This window comes from Chanodichthys erythropterus, chromosome 22 (genome assembly GCF_024489055.1).
Source record: "Chanodichthys erythropterus isolate Z2021 chromosome 22, ASM2448905v1, whole genome shotgun sequence".
Taxonomy (NCBI): Eukaryota; Metazoa; Chordata; class Actinopteri; order Cypriniformes; family Xenocyprididae; genus Chanodichthys; species Chanodichthys erythropterus.
In genome coordinates this window covers 27,527,671-27,550,157 of record NC_090242.1, presented here as the reverse complement: position 1 = coordinate 27,550,157, position 22,487 = coordinate 27,527,671, and the positions used below count along the sequence as shown (strand labels likewise).

The 22,487-nt window shown below is 40.5% G+C and overlaps 1 protein-coding gene across 1 annotated transcript in view; it reads left to right on the top strand.

Annotated features, from left to right (window-relative positions):
• Positions 1-2,692: 2,692 nt before the first annotated feature.
• afap1l1b (actin filament associated protein 1-like 1b) overlaps positions 2,693-22,487 on the top strand; it is a 35,565-nt gene continuing 15,770 nt past the window's right edge. Inside the window, exon 1 of the mRNA XM_067376590.1 lies at positions 2,693-2,828. Coding sequence (XP_067232691.1) covers positions 2,807-2,828 — 22 coding nt within the window. The 5' untranslated portion in view covers positions 2,693-2,806. The remainder of the gene's footprint in view (positions 2,829-22,487) is intronic.

The following is a 22,487-nucleotide window of genomic DNA, read 5'->3' as shown; positions in this document are numbered from 1 at the left end:
GTTTGGGAGACGTGCTTCATGACCCACCCTTCATCTCCCAGCTAGCCAATAGAAGTTCTGTTTTGTGATGACTGACAGGCAATTGACCTATGAGATTTGAGAAGACGGTGAGGGGATGGGCTCTTCAGGGTTCCATAAGATTTAATAACTGGAGGAGGAGAGACTGGAAAGGTGTGGATTGAACAGAAATGTCAGGATTTTAAAATAAAATTTTGCTCAGATAGATTTTTCTTTTAAATACCCTTTAAAAAAATTATTAGTACACTTTACCGAGTTCTGTTTAGCATATTTCGTCGATTTCAGTGCTGTGGTAGACCACAGGCTGCTCGTGATGAATAGAAAATGTTTATGAATGAATAAATGAATGAAGCATAAAGCGCCTTTCTTATGAAATACTAGCCTTACTTAGTAAGTATTAGTATTTTTATATGGCAAATTATTAAACAACCTGCTTTAAAACATGTAAAAGTAGGCCTAGGCTACCAAAATAACAGCCTACATAGATAACAATTACCTTTATTTGACACCTTGCTTATGTTTTAAACCATTGTTATTCAAAATCACCTTTATTTTCACACCAGTAAGACACACAAGTGTAGTGTGTGAAAGTCTCGGTATCAGTGGTACAAAAATATACACATAATACAGAATGTACACAGTAAAAAATATACACAATACAGGATTTATAAAATACAATACAGCATACACATACACACATTATACAAACTATACACAATACAGAGTTACACCTTTCAAATATCTTAGCCCAATATTCACACTATGTGGAGTATACACATAATAGCATAAACATAATTTTATTAATATTTTGAATTTAGTTAAAGTTTTAGGTATTTTGTTGTGTTTTGTCAGTTTTTTAATAAAAGGCTTATGTCTGATTATAGCCTTTATTTTTATTTATTTTTATTTTTAGTTATTTTAGTAGGCATGTAAGTGAAATAAAATGGTTTTTTTATATATTTTTTATTTTATTTCAGTTAAGATTTTTTTTATTTCAAATAACGATTTCTAGTTTTAGTTAATAACTAGTTTAATAAACCTGCCATAATATATATGAGTCATTCCACGAAACCAGTACGATTTGGACCTATACATCTTTAGATTTTTTTTTAACAAAATCTATTATTTTTAATGACATATTTAACTTCCAGAAAAACATTTTTTCCCATCACAGGCATCAAATCCCTATTATTATTGGTCATTATTTTAAGTTATGGACACTATGGGAGCTCTCTGAATATTATTATAAAATGTATTTGTGATAAAATCAACATTTTTCTATTAATCAGATGTCCCTCACACTAATTCAGTAAACGCAAATATAAAAGTTACATAAAATCTCACACTTTTGCTATACTGAAGCCTGAAATTAGCACTTTTTGTGACAGCAACCTCATTATTTTTTATCAAAGGCTTAACTTCAGAATTTGAACTAAAATCAATATCCGTATGATTGCTCTGAACATTTCAGACAGAATTCAACTAACTTTAAATTACTTTTTCATAAACTTAAAAAAAAAAATAATAATAAAAATTTAGGTGTGACGGGGTTGTGATATTTTTTTTTTTTTGCCCAAATTGGCCACTGCTCTAAATCTAGTGAATAAACGGAGAGCACATGGCATGCATGATATTAAGAAATCATGAATAATGTTGAAGTAACAAAGATAATTTTCACAAGTAATAGTTTTCTATCTTTAATTGATGTAACAGTGTTGAGTCATTAAGCTTGACAAGCACAATTTCACAACATAATTTAGTTATAATTATTAAAGAAGGTGGTAACTTGCCTGTGTCTGCTCACAATGTTGTTCAGAAGACTTCTGATGTCACTTCCTATTAATGATGTCACATAAGTATCAGTTCATTATTTTTATAGGGGGAGAATGGTTTGTGTAACAGGGTTGAGGGGTTACTGAGGTACAGAACTAAATAATGTGATTTTAATGAATAATCATGAATTTACCCAGAAAAAAATTTTACCAGCAAAAAAGCACAGATGCCCTTGAGGGGCATGACAAATTAGGTGGTGTCAACTGAAAAAAAATTAAATAATTTCTAATATGAAGATAAAATGTCATGTTTTTAAACATTATTAAAGTTGACATTTCAATTAATACAAAAAGCTTTTAAAATATAAATTTTGGTGACCCAATAGATAAAATACAATGAAAAAGGTCAGAGGAACTCAAATCGTACCGGTTTTGTGGAATGAATCATATAAAATATAATTTGTTTCCCCCCACCCATTTTGGGTTATAATGGTCAAAAATGAATGAAAGCCAATTGCATCTTTTTATAAAACGTCTTACTTAGAGTAAAAACATTAGTTAAGCTATCATCATAGTGTATGTTCTGCATTGTTCATTTCCGATATTATTATTCAGATATTTGTTTCGCGTCTACCTCTGGAGGGTGCTAAACTTTAGCATCAGCTCGCCACTATCTCAGTAATCATGTTGATGTTACATCCAAACCACCGTGGATGGAAGATTACATTTTTCCCTGAGCCCTGACCCAGTTTCATATGACTGTCCTTTTTACATTTTGTGTGGTTTTTTTTTAATGACATAAAAAGACCAAAGACCAGCTGGATGATGTTGTTTGCCACTCACTACCTGACGAGCACTAGGACCCGGATTAGTAGTGATTTGGAGTGGTCTGCACGCGCCCCTGTCAAAAGTGTAGTGTTGGCCACACGCGCGCTGCATAAGATGCTGGTGTACATTACAGTGAGGGTCTGCTGAAGCGTGCTGACGGAGTACTCAACTAAAGTATCCTCTTCGTCATGGAGATTACCGATTCCTCTTGTAAGTCTGGAATTTTATTCATTCGAAAATAGCCTTACAGTTACTCGAAATAAGTTATAATGCAATATTTTAGCTTTTTAACATTATTAAATCTTCTGCACATTTTCTGTGTACCTAAGCTTGAGGGTGAACCAGATGCTATTTCATAATTCTTATATTTATCGGGATAAAAAGGAAAACTCGTCAACACTTTCACAGTTTTGTTGGTGATGCAATAGAAGGCTAATATCCTAATGAATTAATAAACTCATTACTGTGTGTCAAACTAATTTGAACGTCGCAAAATTGGTGTTTTTTAACTCTTAAAACCAAATGTAAACAATGAATTCATTAGGCTATTATATGTCAATTATAGCCATTTTAATAAAGCTAGATTTTAGTGGATGCAACATTTATTAAACTATTATTTTTTTTATTATGACCCCAGGAGATGTCAATCTTGCATCATAACATATGGAAAAGATGTACAATTCCATAAAAAGCACAATGACATCATAATGACATCATCACCCTTTCAGCACGTGAACCCTTCAAGTAGGGGACAGACTTGAATAGTCAATCCTGTTGTCATGATTTTGTACAGTAAATAAAATAACACATTTCTATATTTATTCACTCACTCGTAATTGCATACTTTGTTTATTATGTATAAATCTTAAATAAATACACATAAAAAAAAATCTGCAAATTTGTCTGATGACCCTTAGATGGACTGAACGAAATATTGTTCTTCTCTTTTCTTATGTTTTCCTCCAAATTATAATTTGTTAAAGGCCCAAATAAACATGTTCAGTGCAAGGAAAGCATGTTTAACAAGAATCATTACAGTAAATTTTAACACCACCTCATTATATTGAATCAAAAGTGCAAGAACTTTCACAGCCGGTACTGCAAAATATATAAAAACATCTCTCATCCTGTATTCTTCATGTTCCTAACTTTCCATTGACCCAGCTATCAGCTCCTTCATCCTGCTGTTTTAGCTGGTTGAAGGCCAGTTCAGCATGATGTCTATTCATGATCTGAAAGAAGACTTCCTTGCCTCTCATGCAGGAAATCCGCTTGAGAATGTGTTCAGCTTTGAGTTTGTTTGCATGGATGCCAGGAAAAAACAGCCCATCAGCCACTTGTTGCTGTTTTTAGTCATGGTGGGATTTGGAAATGCCCTTTTATGTGTGTATTTGTTCCTTGTGAGGAGCGTTAGTACCTTTTCAAAAGTTTAGGGTTGGTAAGATTAATTTAATGTTTTTGAAAGAAGTCTCTTATGCTCACCAAAGTACAGTGAAAAAGTAATAGTAAAAACTATATTTTAATATATCATTGTCACATGATCCTTCACAAATCATTCTAAAATGCTGATTCGGTGCTAAATAAACATATCTTATTATTATCAATGTTGAAAACAGTTGTGCTGCTTAATATTTTTTTCATTATAAATTTTCTGACTGTGAACTTTTGAACGGTAGTGTAAGATCATGCCATCTCCTTTAAAATAATGCTTTAGTTTTCCCAATTGCTATTTAATTCACTGATAACAGTCAGATATATGACAGTATGCTTTGATTCAAGTCAAGAATTCATTCAAACTGAAAGGTGGGAGTGGTGATGGGAGGGGGGGTCTAAATTGCTCTGATTCCTCCAGTTCCTTATGCACATGGCTTACATCTATAAATACCCATGGCCAAATAGACAAAGGCTTCTCTCTTCTGCAGCTTGCGAGCCTGATGGGTCCGCACAGGCCTGACAGTGTCTCTCACTCCAGCATTCCTCACACCGCGCGCAGCCGTCAAGGGCGGCTCTTGTCTGTAGAGAAATCACATAGGGATATTACGATACAGAGGGGCCGGAAAGGTCTTTGTGTGTGACCCTGTAGGCCCTTCCACACTTGTGTCCTCAAAGAGTGGAAATCAAAGCCAGTCATCACAGGGATGACCAATGTATTAACCCCATAATGAAAGGAGGTCAGATGCTGAGGCCCAGGATAAAGCTGGAAGAGCTTTTCCTAATCAACCTTCCTCAATCCCATTAGTCATGCAAAGTAGTAGCCAAGATATGGGTAGGAGCATTATGTCTGAAAGATAGGAATTTCAAGAAAGATTTGCAAGCATGTTTAGCTTTCTGAGTGTCTCAACTGTCAAAGTCAGTGGGGTCCAAACTATTTTCTTTAGCAGTCCACAGTATAAAAGATAGTCATACAGTTTTGGAACAATTTAAGGGAAAGTCAGTCATTGTTTTTGAAGGATAATTCCAAACTGTCCAATCTTCCACCTGCTAGAGGTTCATATCAGCAGAGGTGTAAAGAGTACATGAAAACCATACTTGAGTAAAAGTACCGATACCTTACAGTGAAAATGACTCTACAAGTTACGAGTCATCAATTCCAATAGGACTCTAGTAAAAGTCTTATGTTAAACATGGTTTAAGCCTAGTCCCAGACTAAGGGTGCGTTCACACTTGTAGTTCGGTACGTTTGGTTCATTTGGTCCGGATCAAAGAAGAAAAAAAAACATTGGCCCGAGTAGCGTTCAGATTGGCAATTTTATCACCGAACCAAAAGATACCGAACCTTAAGGCATAGGGATACATTCACAACGTGATTGGTCGGATTTTATGACATATTGCCTATTTTTGAGACGGAACTTACCGAACATCCAAAACAATGCTGTTTGCTGAGGTAAATGCGCTCGTTGTGTGTGTGTAGCCGGCATTTGATGGTATTTTGGCCAGCTGGGAACTTGTGAAGAGTTTATAAAATGTGTAAAGTAGTCAAAACAGTGGCGGGAATCCATCCGTCACACACACAAACGATCTGCTGCGTGGAGACGCGCGTCTGATGCCTGTTATGGGCAAACTCGCGACTATAACAAGAAAAACCGACATGCGTGAGGATTCTGTCCTTTTTAGGTTCTCGTCTTCCTTCTTGGTTCGTTTACATGTCTTTGTCCGTGTTGCGTTCATATATCATTCGAACCGCACCAGAGTTCTTTTCAGCGGTCTCGGTCCGCTTGTTTGGTGCGCACCAGGGTTCCGATGGCAGCGTTCACATATGTTCAAATGAACTGCACTGACAGAGCAATCGCACCAGGGTTCGTTTTAATCGAACCAAACATGACAAGTGTGAACGCACCCTAAAATGCATGTTTGAGCTGTTTTAACTGAAAGCAACTTGCACTGACATATGTTAAAATATGTCAGTTCTATTGTTTTGTCTCAGGATGCACACCAGTGATGTTTTTTTTTTTGTTTGTTTTTTTTTCTAGGACATGTTTATAAAAGCTACCTAAATGTCCTAAATGAAGTGAACTAAGATCTAATCCTGGCTTAATCTAAGCTCTGTCTGTGAAACTGGGCCTTAGATTATCTAGAGTATTTTAGTAGTATCTTTAATCATACTGTAAGCTCAAAGATGCACTATAGTCCTCAACACTTAAAACTTAAAGTTTCATAACTTCTGTCATCATTTACTCACCCTCAAGTTGTTTAAAACCTGTATAAATTTCTTTGTTCTGCTGTCCACAAAGGAAGATATTTGGAAGAATGTTTGTAACCAAGCAGAATTTGCACCCCATTTACTACCATAGTAGGAAAATAAATACTATGGTAGTCAATTGAGGGCGAGATCTGCTTGGTTACAAACATTTTTCCAAATAACTTCCTTTGTGTACAGCAGAACAAAGAAATTTATACAGGCTTTTGTGTGAACTATCCCTTTAAGAGTCATGCCAGTGAAAACAAGAAATAATTTATTTGTGAGAGAGCAATCATATGTTTATTTTCTAAAAAATAAAATAAAACTGAACACCTCAAAATTGCTATAAATCAAGGTGGACACAACAGCCTCTTAAACGTCTACGAACACTCAGGTCTCAGTTCAAGTGCTCAAAAAGGAATGAAATAATCAAAACCTACTTGCACTGCACTTGCTCTGGAATAAATTAAAAATAAATGAAACACCTGTGATTCAGCAATTATAGCCATCTGCAGTTTGGGTGAGTAAGTGCAAAACGCACATGTCCTGTAGATGGCAATATCACTTCTGTCTAGCAGATAAACTGCTGCAGAAAAAGTTAGGTGCCTTGAAAAATGTAACAACTTGAGTAATTGCAGTACTCATTACAAATGTATTGGAGTAAAAAGTACATACTTATTAAAAAAATGCATTCAAGTTTGAGAGTAAAAGTTGCTAATATCTTTTATATTCTGTAAAACTACAAAGTTGCCAAAAAGATACTTAAGTATAGTAAATACATTTACTCAAATACTTTACACCTCTGAATATCAGTTGTTGTTGCTAATGAAAAGTATTAAAAAAAAATTTTATTATTTGAAATAAAGCTAAAACAAAATAAAATATATTAGATGAAAAACTTAAACAAAAATTTACCAAACTAAAATTGAAATAAATAATTAACTAAAATTAACATAAATAAATAGAAATATATAAAAAAAAACGAATGACAAAAGTACATAAAATGTAAACAAAATCTAAATATTAAAGTTAATAAAAAATATAATAAATAATATAAACAATACTTAAATAACACTGGACTTAAACTGTAAATGAGACATCTGATGAGAATTGTGATCAAATTTTTATGTCTCTCTAAAGAGAGGTGACCTGAATGACCCTTTTCTGTATACAATTCTAATGTCTAATGGCAGTTCTTCATTGCTTGCCATTTTAAAAATGCTTATTTCATCCAAATCATTCACACTAAATCAAATATTTCTCATGCAAGAATCAAAGATTACATTGCTTTTTTATGAGAACACAGTGAAAGTTCAGGATTGTGTCAAACAACAGTCATGGAAGGTTTTACAGCTGCGGTTGTTTTTAGGTAGAATGTACAAATGTAACTCTCATGACCGCGTGCCTTAAGTCTTATGACTGCAGTGTAGAAACGGAGAAGATGGTGAAAGACATAGCAAAAGACTGCTCTGTTCCTTCACTATAAATCCCATTTGGTTATGAGTGGACAGTTCTCTTGTTCATTTTTATGTTTGTGCTGATTAGCAGGTAAATCCTCTGGTGTCTATCGACTGGCATTCATTTTCTGAGCATCTTGCATAATCCAACTGCATAATACTTGGTTGCAAATCTCAACTAGACTCTTCTACAAGAGACACTCAGTCCTCCAAATGTTTTATGTGAGTAAATGTGAGTGTGATTGCCAATGAGTAAAATTGTCATCTCTGTTGTTTACAAAGTCTGAAATATAGCATTATCCTCCAACCAGAAAAAAGCTCATCTTTTTCCACATCTTTTTGTGGAAAGATGTGTGTAGGACTGTAAATGAAACATCTCAAATCTCAGTGGATGCACAGTGCATAAAGTAAACAATTAGTCTCTATGGGTTTAAAGGGTTAGTTAAGCCAAAAATGAAAATTCTGCCATTACTCAGCCTCATGTCGTTCCACACGCGTAAGATCTTCATTCATCTTTGGAACACAAATTAAAATATTTTTGATGAAATCCGAGGGGTTCCTGACTCCATGACCTTTTTTTTTTTAAATGATTTCTTTAGTACCTTTCTGGTCCTTGAAAGTGGTGCTTAGATTGCTGTCATGGAGGAGTCAGATACCTCTCGGATTTCATCAAAAATATCTTAATTTGTGTTCCAAAGATGAATAAAAGTCTTACAGGTTTGGAACGACATGAGGATTAGTAATTAATGACAGAATTTTAATTTTTGGGTGAACTAACCCTTTATGATCTGGGGAGTTGCCTGGTCACAGATCCAAAATTTCAATGTAATGATCTCCAAGTCACTTCATTATCACTCTTACCTTGTAACATGGTGCTCCATCATGCTGGAAAATACAAAAATCATCAACAAATTGCTCCTGGGTTGATAGGATGAGTTGCTCTTGCAGGACGTTTTGATACCATTCTTTATTCATGGCAGTGTTTTTGGGCCGAACTGCGAGAGCAACCCCGCACATGGATGGTCTCAGGATGCTTCGCTGTTGGCACGACACAGGCCTCATGGTAGCGTTCATTATTTCTTCTCCAGACAATCTATTTTCCAGATGTCCCAAACAGTCGGAAGGGGGCTTCATCAGAGAAAATAAGTTTGCACCAGTCTTCTGCTCTCCAATCCTTGTACTTCCTGCAGATTTTCAGTCTGTCCTTGAAGATTTTATTGGAGAAAAGTGGCTTCTTTGCTGCCCTTCTTGACACCAGGCCGTTGTCCAAATGTCTTGACCCTTCGCAAAGACCCGCCCCTCTTAGTTATTGTTGCTTTGTCTGACAAGCCATGGCGCTGTCACGCCACACAGAGTGAAAAAAAACATTGCGGAGCAAAGAGGACACTGACAACACGTCGACAGACAAGACAGAGCAGGTTACTTATGATATTAAACAAAGTCCCAGCTTTCAAACTGTGTAATTTTTTAAGAAATTAGAACAATAAAAAAAGTTTTGTGGCTCTTTAATATGTCGTGACAGATCGCTGTAGCGCCTCAGCTCAAGCGGTTCGTAAACAGATCATCTCTTCCTACTAGTCTATTTATAGCATCAAATAAACATGAATGAACATGAGAAGGAATGTTGTTTCAAAAGCGGAAAGACGTCAGTACACACCATTTTTCAAGTTCAAGTCCACCGAGGTTAATCTTCTAACTCCTGACTGCTTTGTCGGACAAAATGGCGGATTCGGCGTTATGATTGGTTAGATCGCTTGTCAATCAAACTCCCGGTGAAGGGACAATTTTGAGCAGCTCTACTGGACTGGTGGTGCCGACTCCTCAGGAAGAGACATTCCTGATGCTTGCTGGACACTCTGAGACATCCTGAAGCCTTCTTCATTGGAGTTGAACTCTCTCCTTGAAGTTCTTGATCCAGTAAATGTTTTAAAAAACCTATCTATCATTATCTCTGTTCATAAGGTCTATAAACCTTTTTAAAGGCCCCTTTTGCAAGATGTAATATAAATCTCTGGTGTCCCCAGAATGTGTCTGTGAGGTTTCAGCTCAAAATACCCCACAGATCATTTATTATAGCTTGTCAAATTTGCCCTTATTTGGGTGTGAGCAAAAGCACACCATTTTTGTGTGTGTCCCTTTAAATGCAAATGAGCTGCAGTTCCCGGACCCATTCCAGAAGAGGGCGGAGCTTTAACAGATCATACTTCGGTTGCTCAACAACAAAGCTAGGGGAATCTCAGGCAGCCAAAATGACAATAGTCAGTAACGGTGTTCAGCTGTAAATTGTTCAAACCGGAATCAGACACTGATGGAGAGACTCAGGAAGAAGTTGCAACTATTAGAATGCAACTGGATGTTCCTGAATGGTTAGTGGATAAATTTATGTAGTTGCTGTGGAGTTGATTCAACTCATCGAGTAGCATGTGCCGTCATGTTAATCTTTTGTGCAAATCCAGCGTTGAATTGACCCTCGTTTGTGAAGCAGTGTGGACTTTTTTCGCCACATTTCCTTCATAATTGAAATTCAGCCACAAATTCAGGCTTATGTTCGTTGGTACATCCAATAACAGAACATTTGTAATGCGTTTTTGCCGCAGACATTCAGGGTGGTATCTATGCTGCAGGGAAGAGTAGGGGGAAATCTGGAACCGTGCGTTTAGAGAGAGACTGTTTATGATTTATGAAATAAACTAATTCTGAATGGTGCACAACCCTGCTCAGCATGTGTTCAGACAACCGCAATGTACTGCAACTTGTTGAAGGAGGATTTTTTCCCATGCTCATTAAGCCATCGATAACCATGTTGTCATCCTCAAAGCCTTCATCCTTTCCCTTTCAATTATGTGGCCTGTTGTTCCTCTGTAATTGACCCTACCCAGCAAGCTGTCATCCACCAAAATAGTGAGTTTTAAATTATAGCCATCTCACCCCTATATCCATGTGGCCTCCATGTGACCTTGACTCTTCAAAGCCTCTTCTATATATCAGTCCTGCTTGTGTGTCCTGTAGAACTATGGCACGTGACGTCCACCCACCCTAAATCAGACAGCTGATAATCTTTTTTAAGGATTGTGTGGTCACGGCATTCTGCATATGATGCTTGTAGGATCTGAACCCTCATTCTTCACTGTTACAGGAGAAACCCAATATGGTCTGTGGATAAGACCACTAAACAGGCACAGATGGTGCATGTTGTAGATATGTGGTGTGCTATGATTTTGTAGTGTTTTGTTGGAACCGGTCCGGGTGGGAGAGTCCGAGGCTGAGAGAGAGTGCGTGCTTGTTAGCGAAGGACGGATGGTATGTCATTTTTGGGGGTGTGTGGAGGAGAGGAATAGGAAGCAGAAGGTTAGGGATGATAGAAACTGCTGTCGTCAGCCCAGACAGGAAGCTACAGCTGCAGGACATATCCCCTTACCCACAATGCCCTTGCCACAAGACCGTACAGCTGCTTTCCCTAGAATTTGTTTTGCAAGTGTTAGTGTATATGTGATTGTGTTCAGTGATGTATTTGAATGAATGAATGTTTCTGAATGCTTCGCACTGCATTGTCCTCTTTTCCTCAATGGTGATGTCATTGTGTAATTTCAGACCTCACAATGCCACATTGTCTAGTAGCTACTTTGCCGAGCCACTCAATGAAAGTTCAGTTGGAATGTTGTTTAAAAATGTGCCCAGTCCATACAAACTATAAAGAAAATAGCCTACTTCTTTCTAATCTTTTTTGAATGTAAGTTGCTATATTGCAGATTTTATGTATAAAATGGCTGTTTTATATAGCCTATGTTCTCATAATATTACACAGTAAAAAACGTTGGGTTATTTTATTAACCCAACCGTTGGGTTACACATATTGGGTCATTATGTTGGGTTATTTACCAAAAATGTTGGGTCATTTTAACATCGTTGGGTTATTTTTTTATTAATAACCCATCTGTTGGGTTAAATACGGATCCCGTGACAACGATTCAAATTTTAACGGTCCAGTGACAGTCAACGGAAAGAAGCTGCTGCAGCCTGATTATGAATGTAAATCGTGTCGTTTTCGTGTATAAAACTTTTATAACATTAGGTATTGTGTACTGAAACATTACATTAACTTACATATATTCTAAAACTGAATGTTATATTTTTACTAAGGAAGACTAGGTCTCAGCAATCACTATCCAATATTACGCATGTTTTACGGGCTTCGTGATAATCTTTCATAATATGACGGCTAAATTTGAGCTTCAGACTTTAAAAAAGTCCTTTTTTGTACATGTCTTTTAGAAATGCGGAACGAAAGTGCGCTTCTCCTTTGAAACGAGCCGTGCCGTGCCGCGCGGACCGTTTATCAGCTCGGCCTACGCAGCGCGAGCTCGGTCTTCGATCATAGGGCACCACAACACAACAGAGCTGTTTGAATTCGCTAAAATCTAAGATTTTGTAAGATGAAAGAGCGCAATATTCCCAACAGCTTCTATGGAAAAACGTTGTGCAACCAATGAACGATTCGTTCATGAGTAGGCTAGTTATCGATAAATAACCTAACGTTACTGTTTATTAGATTTACTGCAGTAACACTAACTGCAAATCTGGTATTTGCAGAAATGTGGTATATTAATAATGCATGTTCTATATTGTAATGCATGTAAATGTATTAGTATCGGAAGCATCTTTGTACTATTATTTCTTATGAAGCTATGTTGGTTCGTTGGTTTGTTTAGTATACTATAATAATTTATAATTAATATTTAATTAATGTTAATAGAACATTTGAATATTGTTTCCTGTTGAATGCGGCATAATGGCAGTTTTATTCTTTAATGACCTACCAATATTGAAGAACCCGATTAGAAAAAGTGTAAATATCAACTAATATGACTAAGTGTTGATGAGCGAAGTCTTTCTTTTGTCATTTTAAGGATAAAGGATTAGTTCACTTCAGAATTAACATTTCCTGATAATTTAATCACCCATGTCATCCAAGATGTTTATGTCTTTCTTTATTCAGTTGAAAAGAAATTAAGGTTTTTGTGGAATTTTTCTCCATACATAGTGGACTTCAATGGGGTTCACCGGGTTGAAGGTCCAAATTGCAGTTTCAGTGCAGCTCCAAAGGGCTTTACACGATCACAATCGAGGAATAAGGGTCTTTTCTAGTGAAGCAATTGGTCATTTTCTAAAAACAAATATTTAACCACAAATGCTCATCTTGCACTGCGCCACGCATTATGTAATCACATTGGAAAGGTCACGCGTTACGAAGGTGGGAGTAGCAACCCAGTGTCTTCAAAGCAAACGTGCACACGGCCTTTACAAAAAAGGTAAAACAACAATGTCAGACGATTTTGAAATTGAGTTTTTCGTCCTACTGCGGTACTTCCGCCTACATCACGCAGACTAACGCTTGACCTTTCCAACATGACTACGTAATGCGTGGCACATTGCAGAGCAGTGCAAGATTAGCATTTATGGTTAAAAAACGTTTTTTTTTTTAGAAAATGACAGATTGCTTTGCTAGACAAGACCCTTATTCATCGGCTGGGGCCCTTTGAAGCTGCACTGAAACTGCAATCTGTGGACCTTCAATCTTTTGAACCCTGTTTAGGTCCACTATATGGAGAAAAATCCTGAAATGTTTTCCTAAAAAAACATATTTTTTTTTTGAAGAAAGAAATACATAAACATATTGGATGACATGGGGTGAGTAAATTAAATTATCAGGAAATTTTAATTCTGAAGTGGACTAATTCTTTAAATACAGTATGTCTTTGGTCTGTGTGAGTCAGCAGACAGTATTCAAAAAGTCACTGAAGCAGTCAGATGGGGTTCAGCAATCTCACATTCCCACACATTACACACAAGCAATAGTTGTAACTTGTAACTGAGCTGACTGTGCTTGTTTCCACAAACTTGACCCAGTTTCCAGAGAGAAACATGGCCAGCAGAAGACACAGAGGCACAGAGGCTGTTGTGTGGGAATTTAAGTTGCTCGGAAAAGGGACGGGTCACTCCCTTGCCCGTGTCAGCAAGTGCACACCCAGACAATAGCCCTCTGGAAAGCTGCGGCCCTGGAGTTGTGATTGCGCCTCTCTCTGTACAATAACAGAGTCCTCCTTCTCTCTACTCTCTGAGTTTCCGCCTCCTACTCTTCTTCCGCCCCTCACTTTTTTTTTTTTTCCCTTACGGACACACACATATTCACGTTTCCTGCTCTTTGGGAGTGAGGAAAACTCTTAGGAGTTTACTGGCCATTAAGCCAATTTAGTGAAAGACAACTGAAAGATAGCTTATCATTGGCTGAGTGTTTAAAGTCGGCTTGAAACGGAAGTTGCGATTAGTCTTTTCTTCCTATTGTGATGTACATCTGAACGAAACAATAGGTTACTTGCGTAACCCCGGTTCTCTGATAGCATTAAGTGAGGTGTCTCACTGTGGGATACGCCCCTTCCGCGTATTCGTCAGAAGCTCTATTACATTAAGCCAGCCCCAATTGGCTGGCAGACGTGACGTCGTGTCAGGGAGTGGCTTCCCCACCCTTAGTATAAAAGGAGCGACACAACGTCACTAAGACATTCAAAACAAGCACACCTCTTCCTCGCTTCACACAGCAAGGAGGGTGATCTGGTGAGACACCTCACTTAATGCTATCAGAGAACCGGGGTTACGCAAGTAACCTATTGTTCTCTTTCAAGCATACGTTTCGGTGTCTCACTGTGGGATATCCTAACTCCCGTATTGCCAGATAGCCTGTCTCGAAGTCTCCTGCCAACCACACCACAATCACTGTATCCGTGGCCGAATGGTCATGACTCGTGATTCACGTTCCGACACTCAAAACTGCATGTGCTAAAGTTTGAGCTGTAACGTCCAGTTTATAAAACCTTGCAAATGTATGCGGCGAGGACCAACTCGCCGCTTCACAAATGTCCTGTATCGTGACTCCTTTAAATAGAGCCCATGAAGTTGACATTCCCCTTGTCGAGTGTGCGCGTAATCCAGGAGGGGACACAAGACCCTTACTGGAATATGCCAACGAAATCGCTTCTACTATCCAGTGCGATAAACGTTGCTTAGTAATCGGCTTCCCTGTACGAGGTTTCGTCCAAGATACGAAAAGCTGATCGCTCTCCCTGAACCCTCTAGTTCTTTGTGTATAAATGCGTAAAGCACGCACTGGGCACAACGCATTCAACTTTTGTTGTTCTGATGAAGCAAAAGGTGGTGGATGAAAGGCTCTCAGCTCAAGAGGAATGATAGCACCAAGTATTTTGGGCATGAATGCAGGATTGGGCTTCAGAACTACCCCTGCATCGCCAGGCATGAACTGCATACACGCTGAGTGCACTGAAAACGCGTGAATCTCGCTTACGCGCTTTGCCGAGGCCAAAGCTAACAGCAGCGCCGTCTTAAATGATAATATCTTAAAATCAACCTTGTCCAGCGGCTCAAATGGGGACATGGAGAGAGCATCAAGCACCAATCCTAAATCCCATGAGGGGGAAAGAGGTTTTGAAACTGGCAAAACGCGGCGCGCGCCCTTCATAAACCTGCACACCAAAGGATGCTGCCCCACAGTTTTATTATCAAAACCAATATGGCAAGCAGATATAGCGGCCAGAAACACTTTTATGGTTGAAAACGCTTTCCTTTGATCTATCAAATCCTGAAGAAATTATAGGACAACTGCCACTGAACACTGAAAAGGGATTTCGCGTTTGGTTGCGCACCAGCGCTCAAACACGCCCCATTTGCATTCATAAAGAGACCTAGTTGACGAGGCTCTAGCATTTTGTATGGTTCTGATAACGCTGTCAGACAGGCCAGTTGTATTTAAATTGAACCACTCACGGGCCAGGCCCATAGTGCCAGGCGTTCTGGATGAGGGTGAAAAATCTCCCCTTCTGCTTGTGACAAGAGGTCTCTGCGCAGCGGGAGAGGCCACGGGTCTCCGTAAAGCATATGTAGGATCTCCGCTAGCCAATATTTCCCTGGCCACCTCGGAGCTATTAGTATTAGTGTCAATCCCTCCTCCCTCACTCTGAGAAGTGTTGGGGATATCAACGCTATCGGTGGGAACGCGTAAAGGAGAGTGCGAGGCCATTCGTGCGCCAGCGCATCTATCCCCAGAGGCGCGCTCTGGTCTTTCAGGGAGAAAAACAGAGGACACTGAGCATTGTCGTGGGACGCGAACAGATCCACTGACGCCCTGCCGTATATGCTCCAAATCTGCTCGACCACCTCCCTGTGCAATTTCCACTCCCCGTAGAGGGGATTGCCCCTGGACAGCAGATCCGCACCCTGGTTCATGACACCCTGTACGTGCGTCGCTCTCAAGGATAAAAGATTGGCATTGCCCCATAGAATCAGTTTGCGTGCTAACGTGTGCAAGGGAAGTGATCTGAGACCTCCCTGTCTGTTTATGTAGGCCACAACTGTTGTGTTGTCCGTTCTCACGAGAACATGATGCCCCTTTAGAAAGGGGAGAAAATGCTTCAGCGTCAGAAAAACGGCTAGCATTTCCAAATAGTTTATGTGAAGACTGGACAGATGAGGACCCCATCTCCCATTCACTATCCTGCCCTCGTGAATGCCCCCCCAGCCGGACAACGACGCGTCCGTTGTTATGACTTTTCTGGCTCGAACCACGCCCATGGGAACCCCTTGAATCAGAAAGTTCGGGTGTCTCCACTGGCGCAATGCCAAGACTGCCTCTGACGTCACTCTCACTCTCCTTCGAGAATGACGTATCGGGTCCAGCCTCAGAGACGCTACCCAGCGCTGAAACTCTCTCATGAACAGTCTGCCTAAGGGAATAACTATCAGGGCTGAGGCCATCAGTCCTAACAGTCTGAGGCATGTGCGAAAGGAAACATTTTTCCCCCTCTGAAAATCTGTCATGCAATGAGTGAATTTTCTTACCCTGTCTTCCGACAGTCGCGCTTTGAACATTACCGAGTTTAGTGACAGCCCCAGATAAGTTATGGACTGCGTGGGGATTAAAACACTTTTTTCGATGTTTAATTTCAATCCCAGTTTCTGTATATGTCCCAGAAGCATAGCTGTGTGTTCTTTCGCTTCTCGCTCTGACCGAGCTGTCACCAGCCAATCGTCTATGTAAGTAGCGAGACGAATGCCTTTCTCCCTGAGCGGGGTCAGGGCCGCTTCTGTACATTTTACGAATACCCGTGGGCTGAGAGACAAGCCAAACGGTAGAACCAGATATTCGTATGCCACTCCACGGAAAGCAAACCTCAGGAATTTCCTGTGGGGTGGATATATCTTTATGTGAAAATATGCGTCTTTCAGGTCGATCGACGTAAACCAATCGCCCTGGCGCACTAGTTTCAGGAGTGTAGAATGAGTGAGCATCCTGAACTTGTACTTCCTTAAGTATTTGTTCAGTGCACGCAGATCTAATATGGGACGAAGAGCTTGAGTCCCTTTCTTTGGGACGAGGAAGTATCTCGAGTAAAACCCGCTGTGGCTCTGCTCGGTTGGGACCACTCTTATCGCTTTTTTGTTTAACAGAGAGGAAATTTCCTCCTGAAGAACATGCTTTAAGTCTCCCCGCACCTGAGAATGAATTATCCCTTTGAAATGCGGGGGGAAGCGGCAAACTGCAGTCTGTACCCGAATTGTATCGTTTTTAATACCCAGCGGGACTGTGTGCATTCTCGCCAACTGTTTATTTGCAGCGTTCTGGTGCCATCGTGTGGCTGAGCGGTGGACGAGTTTGGGGTCTGTGCTGCGCATGCGTGGGGACTTAGCGCTTGGACAGAGTTTAAGCGGCTCATCACCTCTAAGGGGGCAAAAACTCCCCGAGGTGACGTTGTATTGTGTTCTGTTAATATGTTTTGCAACATTTTTTGGGGAATTGTGTTTTGCAACATATTCTGGGAATACAGTGAAAACTTTATTGAGTTCTGAACATGAAAAGTGCTTGTGACTTGTGGGTTGGTGTGCACCACTGCACCATCTCTTGTCCTTCTCACTGCTGTGCTTCCCCTGGCCCAACCGGGCTCTGTTTTCCACACAGAACATCTGGGAACTTCGAAACTCGTCCCTTGTCGAACGCTGAACATTTGGGGGTCGGGAGCTCGCGAACAGGGGGGCTGTGGGCTCCTTTCCCCGGGGAAGACCCCATCAAACTGCCTTCTTCTTCCTCCTCGCTCCCTGAGCGTGGGATTGAGGATGAGGTTGAGGAGCTGGCTGAACCGACTGAGCCGTAGCAGGCGGGAAGCTCTTTCTAGGCCAGGCAGTTCTCTGTTCTGGGACTCCGCTGTGACCCGCTGCATTCACATTCGGTCTCTGTCGCCTTGGAATGCGATAGCTGGGGGGTGGGCGGGCCGTAACTTGAGCGAAGGTCTGCCGAGGTGGCTGAGGGGGTGCAGTCTGCGTCTTCCTAGGCAAACAGAGCTGCAAAGCCTCATCGTCCCTTTTCTTTTCCTCGCATCTCTTTTGCATCAGCGTCAGAGCCGAGCCGAAGATGCCATCTGCGACGACCGGTGCGTCCAGGATGGCTTCTTTTTCCCTGTCAGAGAGATTTGCCAAATTAAGCCAACGTCCTCTCTCTTGAATGACCATTGTGGCCATGGCCTTGCCCGCGGCCTGCACCGCGCATCTCTGAAGACGGAGAGAAAGATCGGTAACTACACAGATCTCCTCCCAGTGCGTCTGACCTGGCGTGGTCGACGCTTCGTCCTGCAGTTCCGCTTGGTACGCGGTCAGCATTGAGATAGCGTTCAGAGCCCTGACAGAGAGAGCGACTGCCCTATAAGCGCGTTCCGTCATGCTCGACTGGAAACGGTCCGCTTTGGATGGCAATGTCGGATTCGCAGCCGCTGTGTGCTTTGGATGCAGATGCGCAGCGACTAATGGCTCCATGGGGGGCATTCGGAGAAGTCCTACTTTCTCCATTCCCTCCACATCGAGAGCGGATCCTCCCTGCACGGGCAATTTGCTGGTGAACGGTTTGTCCTTCCAGGTGATAGCCACCTCCTCCAGGAGCTCTGGAAACACAGGAAGGAGCTGCCGTGCTGCCCGTTTCGCACTCGGCAGCCTCTTGCCCTCGTAGCGAGACTTTGCAGTCTCCGCTACCACGGTCGGCCATGGAATGTTTAGTTTCTCTGCAGCGCGTTTGCACACATCTTGCAGATCAACACTGAGAAGCGGGGATGGTGCCCCGCCCGCGTCTTCCGTGGGTCCCGCCGTGGCGAGGGGTATTACCGAGTGCGCAGGGGGAAGGAAAGGGGAGTCCTCGAAATCCTCTTCCTCAGAGAGGAGGTAATCCGATTGTCCCTCTTCCTCGAAATCGAGCGCGTCCTCCTCATCATCCGTACTGAGCACGTTGGGCAGAGGGACGCAAACATCGAGCTGTTCACCCCAAGATAAAGCTGCCGTGGTGGGCAGCTCTACAGGAATGGGTACCTGTGGAGTGGTAGCTGGAACAGGGCTAGGTGACATGAGGGGATCCTGGCCTGACAGACTAGCTTGGCGTGCTAGTCTGCGACGAAGGCTCTTCATTGTGAAGCGTGCGCAATGTTCACAGGAACCTGGGTTATCGATCGCCAGTTGAGCATGTTTCAGCCCAAGACATGCAGAGCAGACCTGGTGTGTGTCTTTGCATGAGATTTTGTTCCCGCATGAACAAAGTCGCACAGCATCTCCCTCACTAGCCGGAACAGCCTGCATTGCTGCAGCCATCGTATTAACGAACAATCCTTGCAATCGAAGGAGTCAGGCGAAGGATGGCTTGGTGGCCAGTCGTTCGTCCAGGAGTTCGTAGGCTTCTGGTGTGAAGCGAGAAGAGGTTTTTGAATGTCTTAGTGACGTTGTGTCGCTCCTTTTATACTAAGGGTGGGGAAGCCACTCCCTGACACGACGTCACGTCTGCCAGCCAATTGGGGCTGGCTTAATGTAATAGAGCTTCTGACGAATACGCGGAAGGGGCGTATCCCACAGTGAGACACCGAAACGTATGCTTGAAAGAGAACAGCTTCTGGAACAAGAAAAATGTAGGGTGGGACTTTATCGGGTTTTGATTGGATGATTATGGTTTGCTGTTACTGTGATCTGACAGGTTGTCCCGCCCTCGTCATCAGAGAAAAGTAGAGATGTCGTTGCAACAGGGAGGGGAAGTTATTTTAAATAAAAATTACAAGGGCATATGAATAAAAAAATTGCACAGATTCATAAATATACTACAATATTCCATAAAAAAACAAGATTTTCTCATTTAGATTGTAGATGATAATAATGTGTTGTAGATAAGAAGGAACCCAGTGCAGACATCTGACCAGGGCCTGAAATTAACACCCGCCAACCCGCCAAATGCGGGTAGATTTCAGCTGTGGTGGGTAAGACAGCCACTCCCACTAGCCAATTTGGCGGGTTGAATATAATTTCAGTTTACAGCCAAAGGATCGTCGAAGATCGTCGTAGCACAACATTACAATCCAATCACACAATTCGTTATTTACGTGCAGTTAGTAAAGGAGGGATAGGCGGAATTGCGCTAAATGACACACAACAGAAGTGCTCTCTCGCATGCGCTCGCTCTCTCTGTCGCGAGCAAGATCAGTTCTCCTCGCGCCTGAGTAGCCAAATACACGTGCACATAGATGTCTAAATGTCCATCGTGTGGAGTATCTCGCGTGACTACAGTCGGTTATGGCTTAAGTGAACGTAAACAGGTGAGTATTAACTGAATATGCGTCAGTTACGTCCATGCATTCAGCTGCCCAATTAAATAGGTCATTAATGTTAATCAAACAACAAAAGATGTTAAATAAATGTAGGCTATATGTGTATCTATAAACCTAGTGTATCTGAAAAAAGATTATTTTTAATTTACTATTGTTTTTGTAATTAGCTTCTTTGTTCTTTTATATAGCCTAACACAAATAACTAATACAATTTCTCATATTAGCCCATGCTCATATTGTCCACCTCTTGCCCACCTGTACATACCAGCTGATATACAATGTAGTCTTGATTTAGGTGGTCAATCTGCATTTAAAAGTTTGAAAGGGTTTTAAATCTTCTAAATCAAGTAAAATGACTCGAAATAAAGTAATTTAAGCATAACAAAGTCAACTTTAATCATATAAAATGTAATTTACCAACATCAAAATTGTGGCCAGTGAAAATGCTGAGCGGCTAGTAACTTTGGAAAACCACTAGCCACAATGGATGGTGAGCAAAAAAGTTAATTTCAAGCCCTGCATCTGACACATGAAATCACACCAATGAGGACAAACTGACAGAGTCACACACAAAAATCCTCCTCAGCACAATGCTGCTCAGTTTTGTTTTTGTCTGAAAATGGTGGGTTTCTCATGTCCTTCAGCTGTCAGGACCGGAGAGAAATTCAGTGGTTTGCTTTCTTTATCTCTGTCAGCTCTGTTTGTGCTCTGCCGACAGAACTGCAAAGGCATTTGGAAATCTGCATTGTGAATTATACGGTCTCTCCTCTCTAAGACAGGAACCTTCCTGGTTGACTGTCAACAGTGATATTATGTCTCATTTACTGAGCCATAAATAATAGGTACTTAGGTGTTTATTCTGGAAAATGTTTTAATTTATTCCAGAATTAACAATTTTGGAATGTGTTTATTGTTTAAAACTGATTATACTGAATGTTTAAATGATTATAATTCTGGTACACCTAAAAATGCCTAGTAATGGAAAACAGTGGTGTCGTTTTCACCTTTATTTAGCCGAATGTTTGTTCACTGTAGCAATAGCAGCATATACATTTGTTGGTTCATTTCACTGTTTCTCTTGCATCATCTTACATAGGGTTGTATTTTTTGTTAAATGACTCACTGAAGAGCAAATTTGCACAGCCCTCTAAGTAAATATGCTGACGCAAGTTCTCTTACAGTCTTTCATTGATGTTCTCTATTCCCCATTGTGCTGTGTAAAATTTAAAAGTAATGATTAATGCTAAAATGTTATATTTAATGTAGACCAATTGTTTAATATTTAATTGCAGCATAATTATTTTTAAGCAGCTTTTAATTGCACCATTTTTATGAGGGCTGCGAGAAAAAAATCAGTTCACCTAACTATCACGATTTTTTTATGATTTTTAATTTTTAATTTTTTTTTTTTCAATTCCAGAATCAATATTAATTCAAAATAAATTGCATTATCCTTGCTTATAGACGAGGTGGACAGAAGCTACCCACTTTTGCTCCAACAGAGGACATGTGTCATTATCTATGCGTAATATCCCTTTCAAGTGGACAAGATAAAGCGACGTGAGACCACCCAGAAAGCAAAACGCATCACAAAGTCATTGGCCTGCCATAATATCAACATTGACCGCACTGTTAAAAAATGGTTGTCATTGAATCGTTTATTCAAGAGAATGTAGTACTGTAATGTATGATGCTTCTGAAATGCTTACTGTAATGTATGATGCACTCAGAAAGATGTGATGAATTGTTTTTGTAAATACGACTCATCTTATACATCATGTACAGTCTGTATAAGTGTATGATTCAACTTTTCCAAATGGTCTAGTGTTTAAAAAAATGATGAAAAATCACAATACCGAATTGCAATACTTAAAAATTCTTAAAAATCACAATACATATCGTATTGGCAGGCACCCAAGTACCAGGATAGTATCGAATCAGGAATAGGGTGTATTGTCCCAGTCCTAATTTTTAGTCACTATTTTAACAGTAGTGTGTAACATGGACTTTTACATATCAAGACATATCCAGTGAACAGGAT